This window comes from Telopea speciosissima, chromosome 4, assembly GCF_018873765.1.
Source record: "Telopea speciosissima isolate NSW1024214 ecotype Mountain lineage chromosome 4, Tspe_v1, whole genome shotgun sequence".
Classification (NCBI taxonomy): domain Eukaryota; kingdom Viridiplantae; phylum Streptophyta; class Magnoliopsida; order Proteales; family Proteaceae; genus Telopea; species Telopea speciosissima.
In genome coordinates this window covers 69,622,729-69,634,765 of record NC_057919.1, presented here as the reverse complement: position 1 = coordinate 69,634,765, position 12,037 = coordinate 69,622,729, and the positions used below count along the sequence as shown (strand labels likewise).

Genomic DNA, 12,037 nt, shown 5'->3' with positions numbered 1-12,037 from the left:
AGCAGCTAATGTTACAATACATAGGTTTTCTATTCTTTATATATATAGGAGAAAAGTTAATTTTTCTATTCTCTATTCATCATGGGTGTATGGAAACTCGATCCTTTAATAATTTTAGCTTCAAACAAGCATTATAAATTATTAAAGGATCAAGTTTCCTTACACCCACGATGAATAGAGAACCTTTTAGGCCACCACATCTAATCCATGGATCAGATTGGGGAAGGAAAATTTTGACTGCATATAGTAAGAGCGTGAGTTTAATTATGAAACTCATTGTCCATGAATTTAATTATAAAATCACATCACCTTGGATGAAGAGAGACCTGTTGAAAGGCCTTTTTTTTTTTTTTTCTTCTAAATTTAGTCAAAGAGAGGCTTTTCATCTCAGGCGGCAAAAAACTTTCTCTATTGTTAAAAACTAAATTCTAAGTTTTATTTGTGGTAGTGTCTGAATGACATTTCTATAGATGTACTTAGAATTTGACACCTTCTTTTAATTACTCATTATTTTATTCTTAATTTTTTTTTAATTTTTTTGATAAAACCAAAAGTTCTTTAACTTAACAGTATAAAAGAGTTTTCATAATAATTTGAAAATCACATATCATTATGTTAATATTAAAAGATGTCAATGTCATGCACATGTGAAAGTTATGGAAAAACTTGTATGTTATTCTAAAAGGATAAATATAAAAGTTATAAATTATTTAACACCTCAAGCGGGGTCAAGTCAATAAGAAAATTACTTTATAAAATTATAAAAAATAACATTCCATTATATCGGAAGCTAATGAGAATTTAAAAAAAAAAAAAATTTAACCTCATTTTTAGGCCACTGCCCCTTCCTATGTTGGGCTGGAATTTGAGAGTTTAGAGAAGCTGGTTCACATTCTTGTACGAGAATGGTTCTCGTACTCTGGATGCCAGTCAAATAGAATTCACACCCCCTACCCAAGGAGGGCGAGATTACATATGGCTAGGATTCACTGTATGAGAACGTTCTTCTACGAGAATGTGATTCGAGGTTGAGTTTAGACTTTAGAGGGTACAAGGATATTCTCTATCATATTGATTCATCAACAATAACATGGCAAATTGTGACCTACTCTGTCAGTCACTATTAAAGTTGGATTGCCATGAATGTCACGTCGCTTTTCTTAAATGGTTAGTTGATGGTAACTATCGGATCTTTATCTGCTCCATTAATTTCCTGCTCGGTCCATTTCCCCAAGTCCCTCTAATAGGGGGTAGAATGACCACCCTACCCCTGCCCGAACACACTGCTTGGGTGAAGTCCACCCCCCCCTCTATTAGAGGGACTTGGGGAACTGGATCGAGCAGGAAATGGAGCAGATAATTTTCACTATCCACATAGGTTGGGGGAGGGTTGACATTTTCCCATCTATATCTTTTTTGGGAAAAAGATGGCTGCTTGGTCCCATGGCTCCTCCACCAGTGCAAGATCAATGGGAACTTATGCACATGCATCCATCAAGGATAGGCTCCTAGGGTTGGATGGTCGTTTCACCCTCTCTGTGTCTGGGCACAAGAGCCATACGACCTAGCAGTGATCTCCCACTCATATTTTTTTCTTCTTCTTAATATAATTCAAGGGAAAAGGCTTGGCACATTGTCAGGCTGCCTAGCCACTGTTTGTCTCTCTCCCCAGCCCTTGTAAAATGATGTCCTTGTCCAGCCCATGCTATGCTCCATATTGGTGCATGCCACTAGCTTGCGAAAAGCGAGCGGCGTGCCTAATCATCATCCATAATTCAGTATAATTGTCATTAGCGTATGCTATGCTCCCAACATCTATCTCTCTCTTCCCACAAGGGAGGTGTAGATATGTTATATCATCCAAGTACGAGAGAGATGGACTTGGGGAGGCACTAACGTATGCTATGCTCCCAATCAAAGTTTATTTTCCCATTTTGTTCTGAAAGAAAAAAGGATATCAGGTTGTGTGGCGCTTGCGTCAGACACAGAAAAGATGAAATGACCACCTACCCCTGTTAGATGCCCTCATGCGTGCTCTCCTTAGTCCCTGTGCAACATGGCAGCAATTCCCCCCCCCTCCCCCCGGCTCTTTATTTTTTATTTTTTTATAAATACTTCTCCATTTTACGTTAGAAAAAGGGCCTTAATGAATGTAAAACCAACAAAAAATGAAAAGAATAAAAGGGCGTAGAGAAAGAAAATTGCCTTATATTTGTGATATTGGTCCACAGTTACATCTCCAGTGCTTTTATCAGACATCCTTCCTGGCAACCACAACCACTTTGACTTTTACCGTACAATCATAAACCAACAATTCAGAAATAATAATTACTATTCATGTGTAACCCAAAAACTATTTACTTATAAATCAAACTCAATTCCAGTGAAAACTTAATTAATTGAAGAACAAGAGAAAAACCTCCAAATTAAACCAGCATATAATTATTAAATATAAGTGAAAGAAAGGAAATCAAACAGATATTTCATAGCAAAAAAAAAAAAAAAAAAGAAACAGAGAATTAGGATATTCAAAACCCTGATTAAACCCTTAATTAATTACCTTGATGTGTAAAGATATCCCAGGAACTGGGTGATCTTCCATCTTCTCCTGCTGCTCCTTCCACCTTCAGCACAGAACAACCACCACCACATACTACTCAGTATTTTCTTATCTTTGATTAACTCAATTCCTAATCTAATCTTCTATAAAGAAACAATTGGTTACACCTGATAAGCTGAAGTTCCAGCACCAAAGACGAAATTGGAGGGGAAGTCATAGCGACTATACTTGGGTGATGAGTTTTGGCCTGAACCCACCACCTCTTCTGATAAAGCTAATAAACAGCTTAGCAGACGAAGAAGAAGAAGAAGAAATAGCCAACATCTACTACTCCACAACATCGTCTCTGCAGCTTTCCAATGTCCAAGCTTGGCTCTCTACACAGGAAGTAGTTCGTACAGTTAAAAAGGCCTCAGAACTGAGCTTCTACATCGCTTGTTTAATACCATTAATTTCTACAGATTAGAAAGCAGAGATGTTTAGATTCAGACATTCTTGGAATTTTCTCTGGTATAGATTGGGACATCTCCCAAATCAATTGGGAAACACTGAACCCAGACAAAGTGGTAAGTTCAAGAAAGCTCTCAAAAGTTAATCAAGAGCAAAACATCAAGAAAAACGAAAAAAAAACAACAAAACAGAGCAAAGATAACACAGAAATTCGAACACCAATGTGATGTATGTGTTACATCCACTACTTGCAGATTTAACATAGTTCATAGACCTCAGAAAAATTCCCTTTTGGGTCGCCACAAAAAAATATTGGAGTGGGATAAACTTCGAAACCGGTACAAGAATTCAAGACACACATAATAAGATCTGTTTAGATCGATTTTGATCTGGATTAGAATGGAATTGGCCTAGATTAGTTTGGACTGACATTGGAATCGGTATATTCTAGTGATCTAGGGTTTTTTTCATACATGATTGACCCGAGCTGGATTGCTGATCATTGAGATCGGCACTCGAAAGAAAATTACAACTAAGCAATTCACCATTTTGGTTATCATAATTTATATTTTAATATACCTTATGCATTCAATTTATTAAATACATACACATTTAAATTCAATATTATTTTTCTCTTTTATGTATAAAAATTACAATAAAATTGATAAAAATAAGGCCAAGATCTACCCATCTTTAGCACAGCACGACTAGGCTGGGCCTGGACTAAGATATCTCAGTCCTACCTCGGGTCAAGTTGGACTTGGTTGATGATTTTCAGAGACCCAACCCAATCCGAACATGTTGAACTCTTACCTGAGATAATATTTGATTGAATTAAATCTTGAAATTTGACATGTGACTAAAACAATCTAAGACATATTTGGGTAAAGTTTGTAAGGCCAAAAAGGTTTTTGAGAAAAATACTCACTCACACATTTCTTCAAACAGAACTTGGGTGGTAGAGCCATTCCCAACTCCTTATCATCTACAGGAGGTGTAATGCGTCCATTGACAGAAGACGTTTGGTTCTCCTCCGTCTTGCGTCAGTGCTGATGAAAAAAAAGATTGGAAAATCAAAGGCTGTGGATTTATTTAATATGGATGTTAATTAATAAATAAGATAGGAGTGAAATGATAAAGAGGATGAAGCCAAACACTAACATGGCTAACTAACTCGGAAAGAGAAGTCCACATTATTGTTACCGAATCTATGTTGTGGAGCTTCCTCCACTCGCCAATCACTCTCAGATCCAGTTAGTCCAAACGAATTATTAGAAAAGGATCCCAAAAATGCAAAATGGAAGTAGATTTTAAGGGTTTATGCAAGTCACGCCTCTTATGATTTTGGCTCAGAGTAGCCGCCCTTGAATTAGAATCTGAGTTAGCTGCCATCTGTCATCTTTCCCCCAAAGCTTGCTGGTAAGAGACCTCCATCTATTGATAGGAGATATTTTTGTTCGAGAGAAAGTACGCTATCTAGATGTGTGCGATGCTTTGCCCTTGTGCCCAAACACAGGCGCTTGTGATGGAATTTTCCGCCTTTTCATGGGGTGCGGCGGCCAGATGAAGGCCGGGGGTGAAGAAGTATATATATGTATATTTGTTAAAGGAGCTTTTATATATAATTTATTGAAGGAGGGGGAGGCTCCAAGGAGAATTGATCTTATGACCTTTTACTTTTGAGGTGTTGGTCTTTGGCAACTGAGCAACCCCCTTGGGGTGAAAAGTATATATTCAATTAGGGAGAATGTTCTCTGTGCCGCAGCGCAGCCTGTGCCCAGGCACATGGGCAGCCTGTGTAGGGGCAGGATGGTCATTACACCACTCCCATGTGCCTGGGCGTAGGCTGCGCTGCGGCACAGTGAACAACGCCCCATTCAATTAACCCTTAAAACATATGAGCCACAAAAGGGGAGAACATAACAACGAAGGAAGAGAGAGAGAGAGAGAGAGAGTGGCAGTTCCTCCTAGGGGTCAAAAGAGTGACTAATCTTGATTCTTTCTTTGAAGATGATAGCTACTCAAATTTGAGAAATTGTCCAAGATTTGAAAGTCCATCTTTTAAAATTGTGTTCTCTCCATATATGATAAATCACCACACAAAAAAGCTAGCTTACCTAATTTGTCGCACGCAGACTTCCCGTGAAAACTGCCTTTAATCCACTGCCATTCCCTTTTGAAGGGGAGAATCCTTCTTGGAGATAAAGAGCACTTTCTAATGATGTCTTCCCAAATTGAAGTTGATAGGATTTATTAGTTTCCATGGTTTGAAGAATCAGTATCAGATCAGACGTATCGGATAATGTGTATCAAAATTGGCTGACCCCATGTTGATACTAGGGTGATACTGGAGTTTTGGAGTGTATCAGGTTGGGAAATCTGATCCACTCATTCTCTTAGATGAACAATGTTGTTGGTGAAGCCTGATTTGGTCCAGAAAGTGCGGTTGAGATATTCGAAGGGCCGTTTCGGCCTCGAAACGACCTCGAAATATCGAAAAATGGCGGGGTTCCATGCCAATTGGCATGGAGTGGAGTTGTGTTGGGCTCGTCGAGATCTTCGAAATGAGTACTTTTGAGTCATATGTTGTGTTTTGGTCCGATCCTGTTTTTTGGCAATTTTGGGCCAGGGGCACTTTTGTACTTTCTGGGGTTAGGGCTTCCCTATATATAATGTTCTTATCTCTGTGAGATAGGGTTATGAGGGTTTGTAATATTTCCAGAGAAAATAGTGAAACTGTTCTACTGCTCGGCCGTGGATGTAGCTTCCATCTTGGGGTGAACCACATAAATTTCTGTGTTGTGCGTTGTGTATTCTCTCTCTCTCTCTCTCTATTTTCGTTTTTCTTCAGCAAATTGCCATTCTGGGCGTTGTTTTCTTAACAAACAGGTGTCATTTGCTACATGCATGACGAACATGTGTCATCATATGATAATTTAAAAAAGAAAAAAAATAAAGCAAGCTAGACCTTCTAGAATATTGAGGTAATATTTCCACATCGGTTGTAGGTGCTCAGACTATCAAATATAAGAGCCACAAGAGGCCACCCCATTTTGAACCAATTGGTTTTAAGATAGAAGCTTAATATAGTATCAAAATGGGTAAGTTGGGCTTCCGTCGATGATGGGCCTTGCTCCACCCACGAAAACAAAGTCCAAAAAGGCTTGCACGTAAGGGAGAGTATTGAGGTTATAATTCCACATTGGTTGTGGGTGCTCAGACTATCAAGTATAAGAGCCACAAGAGGCCACCCTACTTTGAACCAATTGGTTTTAAGATGGAAGCTTAACATAGAAAAACCAAGAGAGAGAGAGAGAGAGAGAGAGGGAGGGGTAGTGAGATGCCGAAGACACCTCAAGAGAGGGGATGCATGGGTCGTATGGAGGGGAGGGGAGTTGCAGGGATAGAGGAGGGAGAGGGAGAGAGAGTTGCTCTTATCATATACGTTTCCACCTCACATTCCTAATTTATTCTTTCCTATCCCTAGCCCAAGTAGAGGAGTCAATCTTGTTGATTGACAACCATTGTAAGAGCAATCTTAGGAGTTAATTCTGTCCAAATTCCTTGTATATCAACTGACATCTTGTATAACTTAGGGAACCCAAGACGTTGGGACAAAATCCATATCATCTGTAAATTTGGTTCTTTGAAATCATAAATAATAGCAAGTGAATTAAGACATAGAAATACTATGAAGATTGAGGAACTCATAATCCAATGAAACATAAATCAAAGCTACTGAGAAGGATGAGATGTAGCCTTGATTTTGGACTCTATCCTCTTGCTTTTCTTCTTGAGGAAATTAGAGTACCATTGAGCAGATAACTTAGGCTGTCTCTTCAATTCCTTGTCATTGAAGTCCACATGAACCAGTCCATAGCGCGCCTCGTACCCACTAAGAAACTCAAAGACATCTAGGAATGACCACACAAAGTATCCTCTCACGTTTGATCCATTCCTTCATAAAAATAAAGATTTTTTTTAAGTGAACTTCAATACCATTAAAGAGATGGTGAAAATGTGATCTAAGCTTTTTTTTACCTTATTGGATCAAGCATGCTTTCAATGTATCCATCTATGTAATTAATCCGGTCTGTGTCATTAAATTTCTCGCTTTGTGGTGCTCTATAACCTGATCAGAATCGAATTATTAGGTTAGATGTTAGACGGTCCAACCTGAAACTTTAAGGTATTAGGTGGAGAGAGTTCCTTAAGTATATAAAAGCACCAAGGATCTGAATTAACCTAAGCTAAATTATACCTCTATAACTCTCAACATAAGTCCTCAAATATATGAAGACACTAAGGATCTGAACTAACCGAAATGTTAGTTTTGGTATACACATGGATATACAATTAAGGAGGACAACAAAGAGACCTGTACTCTGATAGCATGTTGGAGAGAGCTCCTCAAGTATATGAAGGCATCAAGAACCTGAACTAACCGATGTGAGACTATCTTTAACTTAGGCCTTAGAAATGGTGAAAGAGGGTCCTGACTTTTTTCCAATTCAGTGCTGGATAGGCAAGATTACTAATAGAAGCCATAATAAGAGGCATGAGTGGTATATTTGCATTAGAAACTAGAAACAGATAGAGAGGATGATGTACCATTTTCTTGAACATAGACAGGAGGGTTTCCATAGTAGTTCTTTAAGTATTCGAGCAAACTACGTAAGCCAGATGGAGTACTGGGTGTTGCAGAGCCTGGTACAAACGGATCGACATCTCTGGAAACTGCAATGTGGGTTCAATCACTGAAGAGAGTTAACAGGGATTGCTTCTGATTTTGGAGAGTTTTAAAGAAGATCACTCTCAATTCAAAATTTATTTAAGTTTATAGATATAACCTGAATATTGGACTGCCATGTCGATATTGAAGTCTGGAAGGCCTACATAAGGATAGCTGGAGTTATCTTTAACATAAACTGTGAGGTAATGGTTCAGTCCAAAGAAATCTGATGACCCTTTCACTAGTTCAGACTCGCGTTTGGTGAAAGATGGTAATCTTGACCCAACTGCCTTCTTCATGATCTTTGGGTAGTCTCCAAATATTAGGGGATCGATAACCCTGCAGATTTAGAAGATTTCATCAAATAACCAAGCTGAATTCTGATTTAAGCAGTCTCTGTCTCTGTTTGTCTGGTTATTGTATGAAGCCTTATGGTAATAAAACAGGTCTTACATACCAGCCAACCATGAAATCCAAGGATCTTTGGGTTGCTTTAACATCAGCTGTTGAGTTTGTGAAAGGGTCAGACCAGAAAGCATACACATTCAAGCCTACCCAACCTTTCTGCTTGGCCTGCAATAAGCTTCCATTAATGAACATAATAAGATGGGATCAATCAAATCTTTTCTAATGGGAGTAAAGACTAGGGAGAACCCAACTATGTATTTTTCTTTGTACAGAGCAGCAACTGATGCATGTGCTAGCAACATATGATGCAGTGCAGTGTAAGGCTCCACAGAAGAGTTTCCACCAGAGCAATAGAAGATGCCAAATTGTGGTGAGCATCTTTGAGGTGGAAATAATCCAAAGTCATAGGATGATAAAGCCAAGACATTGGGTTCATTGATGGTAGTCCAGTAGGAGACCCTATCTCCAAACTCTCTAAAACATACATCTGCATAGGCTGTGAAATCCTCCCTGATTCAAAATAAAGTTCATGTTAGGATTTGGACACTTGAAACATATGAGGGAGAGATGTCACAAGGAGAGTCTATGAAGTTACACAATCTTTGGGCTAAGCCATCCTCCATATTCATCTTCAAGTACTTGAGGAAAATCCAAATGGTAGAGTGTAACATGTGGTGCAACCCCTAATTAATTCAAAATAGAAGATGAATGAGAGATTTAATTACCCCTCTCAATACTTCATAACCATTATATATAATCACACAATTATTAAAAGGCCAAATGTTCTCTGTGCCAGGGGCGCAGGCTGCGCACACAGACACATGGGGATGGGCAAAATGACCACCCTGCCCCCTGAATGGCAGGAATACTCATCCCATGTGTCTGGGCGCAGGCTGCACTGCCGCACAGAGAACATCAGCCCTAAAATTTGCCTTTTGAAGGCTCTTTCCCCTCCATCACTTAAAGAACCAACCAAAGTTGTGAATGCTTGATGATCGAAAAATGTGCTTACAGTGCTTAACACTTGTGAGAATGATATATCAAAAGTACATCATTTACAGTGTATATATGGTGAAGAACAAAAGGAAGATTACTATACTAAATTAGTCATACCATGTCTAATCAGTTCGTTGATCAGATTATTGTAATACTCTAGGCCTTTTGGATTAATGGCCCCTCTCCCATCTGCAACAAACAGACATAGTGATTCACTTACTCTGTTGGACAAGATAATTTATACTAGGGAGAATGTTCTCTGTGCCGCAGCGCAGCCTGCGCCCAGGCACATGGGCAGCCTGTATAGGGGGGCAGGGTGGTCATTGCACTCATCCCCATGTGCCTGGGCACAGGCTGCACTGCGGTACAGTGAACAGCACCCCTTTATACTATTATGCATAATCAAGCAATGTGTCTTTGAGTAAACATACTTGGGAGAAGTCTTGACCAAGATATGGAGAACCTGTAGCCTTCTAGACCAATATCACTCATGAGCTTCACATCTTCCTGCAATTTTTACAATAGAAATATATGAATTCCTCTCTCTCCCTCTATTGTGTGTCGATGTTGGGTGGATTTCTTTGGAGGATAAACCAGGTGAACTTGGCTTCTGAAGCTAGCCTAACTCATTAGGAGGAGATTTCTTTCTTGTTCTGCTTATACCATTTAGGCTCAAAACTTGGAAATATTGCAGACAAGTTTTTTGTCACCCTGGGAGAAGAGAGAATCTTCATCCATGGTGATTTCATAGAGTCTTGGAATAGTCAGTTTCATCATTACCTCCCACCCCCAATCGGCGAAGGTCCGAAATACCTATGGAATTGGAGAATCAAATCCCATGGCTGAAGAGATTCTCTCTTCACGATGGATGAAGGAAAACTCGGTCCAATATTGTGTTTATAGGAAAGATTGTACAAGTCAGCTCCTCCCCGCCCTCTCCCTTTTCTTTTGTTGAAATTTTATAGTAATCTCTCTAACCATGTCAATTAAAGTGTTGGGTACTTGTCCGATACGCCAAAAGCTCCAGAGCTGATAGAACATATTAAATCAAGCTCTTTAACTTATCCCATACTAGGCTGGCTCATCTAGCGCCCATACACTAGATCGAGCCCCATCAAGCACATAACAGACCACCACACTTATGTAGCCGTCGTCCTTGGTGCCTCTCACTCTAGGCAGTTCTCACTTTGACGGTAGATAGCCCTTTCCAAGTGGGAAACCCTGACAATAGGTAGCCCGTTCTTGATGGATTTCACTCTACTCCAGATAGCCATTTTTGGTCCCGTGGCTCCTCTGCCAGTGCGGGATTAATGGGAGTGCATCCAACATCTCATGTTCAGAGGATAGTTGGAAACCAGATTTTTCGACTTGACTCGTCCTTCTCAAAGCTTGTGTTACTCATCCTCGACGGCTCTCTAATTCTCTGTAGTGTATCCCATCATCCCTTTTTCCCGTATTCTATTTTTTATTTGGAATTGAGTTCTTTTTCTGAGAGCGCTAGCGAACATCTCTCTCTCTCTCTCTCTCTTCCCACAAGAGAGAGGTAGATATATTATTTCATATGAGGAGGAGAGATAAATCCCACCCTTGTTAGATGTCCTCATGCATGCTCTCATTGGTCCCTCCACAGCCTGGCAGCTATCCCTTTTTATTTTTTATTTTTTTTTTATTACTTCTCTATATTACATTAGAAAAAGAGCCTTAATGAATGTAAAACCAACAAAAAATGAAAAGAATAAAAGGGAGTAAAGAAAGAAAATTGCCTTATATTTGTGGTATTGGTCCACAGTTACATCTCCAGTGCTCTTATCAGGCATCTTTCCTGGCAACCACAATCACTTTTACTTTACCGTACAATCATAAACCAAAAATTCAAAAATAATAATTACTATTCATCTTAACCTAAAAACTATTTACATATAAATCAAACTCAATTCCAGTTCCCAAAACTTAATTAGTTGAAGAACAAGAGAAAAACCTCCAAATTAAACCAGCATAGAATTAGTAAATAGAAATGAAAGAAAGAAAGAAAGAAAGGAAATCAAACCGATATTTCTTAGCAAAAAAAAAGCAGAAAATTAAGATATTCAAAACCCTGATTAAACCCTTAATTACCTTGATGTGTATAGATATCCCAGGAACTGGGTGATCTTCCATCTTCTCCTGCTGCTCCTTCCACCTTCAACACAGAACAACCACCACCATATACTCAGTATTTTCTTATCTATGATTTGGTTAACTCAACTCCTAATCTAATCTTCTATAAAAAAACAATTGGTTACACCTGATAAGCTGAAGTTCCAGCACCAAAGACGAAGTTGGAGGGGAAGTCATGGCGGCTATATTTGGGTGATGAGTTTTGGCCTGAACCCACCACCTCTGCTAAAGCTAATAAACAGCTTAGCAGCAGCAGCAGAAGCAGAAGAAGAAATAGCCAACATTGACTACTCCTCCATAACATCATTGTCTCTGCAGCTTTCCACTGTCCAAGCTAGGCTCTCTACAGAGGAAGTAGTTCGTATAGTTAAAAAGGCCACTCAGAATTGAGCTTCTACATCGCTTGTTTAATACTGTTAATTTCTACAGAGTAGAAAACCTGTAGAGAGACAGTTTAGATTCAGACATTCTTGGAGGCATCTCTGGTATAGATTGGGACATCCCTAATACACAAGTGGTATGTCCAAGAAAGCTCTCAAAAGTTATTGGACCATTCAAAAAAGTCTCTTCCTAGTGCACGAGTCTCCTGTCATTGTGGGGTCTGAGGGAAGATCATAGGGAAGATCATAATGTACGCAGCCTTATCCTTGATTTTACAAAGAGGTTGTTTCGTCATTAGAAATTTTAGGATGTGCATTAAAATCATTAACAAATATTAGGGTCAAGTTAATCCA

General features: G+C 39.2%; 1 protein-coding gene across 1 annotated transcript; it reads right to left on the bottom strand.

The window, feature by feature from the left end:
* Positions 1-6,639: 6,639 nt before the first annotated feature.
* LOC122657785 (cyanidin 3-O-glucoside 7-O-glucosyltransferase (acyl-glucose)-like) lies at positions 6,640-11,586 on the bottom strand. The gene is made up of 12 exons (XM_043852578.1): positions 11,431-11,586; positions 11,262-11,325; positions 10,910-10,968; positions 9,578-9,653; positions 9,264-9,335; positions 8,746-8,833; positions 8,402-8,660; positions 8,200-8,315; positions 7,861-8,081; positions 7,622-7,747; positions 7,052-7,142; positions 6,640-6,968 (listed from the first exon to the last, which is right to left on the bottom strand). Exons 3-12 carry the CDS (start codon positions 10,961-10,963, stop codon positions 6,746-6,748), a joined length of 1,326 nt encoding a protein of 441 aa, XP_043708513.1. The 5' UTR covers positions 10,964-10,968; positions 11,262-11,325; positions 11,431-11,586; the 3' UTR covers positions 6,640-6,745.
* Positions 11,587-12,037: the final 451 nt, after the last annotated feature.

Bases quoted from the DNA above. Each gene is read 5' to 3' on its own strand.
- LOC122657785 (XM_043852578.1), bottom strand. From the start codon at position 10,963: ATGCCTGATAAGAGCACTGGAGATGTAACTGTGGACCAATACCACAAA. The intron at 8,834-9,263 runs GTATGACTAATT...TGAATTAATTAG, and splicing joins CAACGAACTGATTAGACATG to GGGTTGCACCACATGTTACA. The intron at 8,316-8,401 runs GTTGGGTTCTCC...AGCTTATTGCAG, and splicing joins TGTACAAAGAAAAATACATA to GCCAAGCAGAAAGGTTGGGT.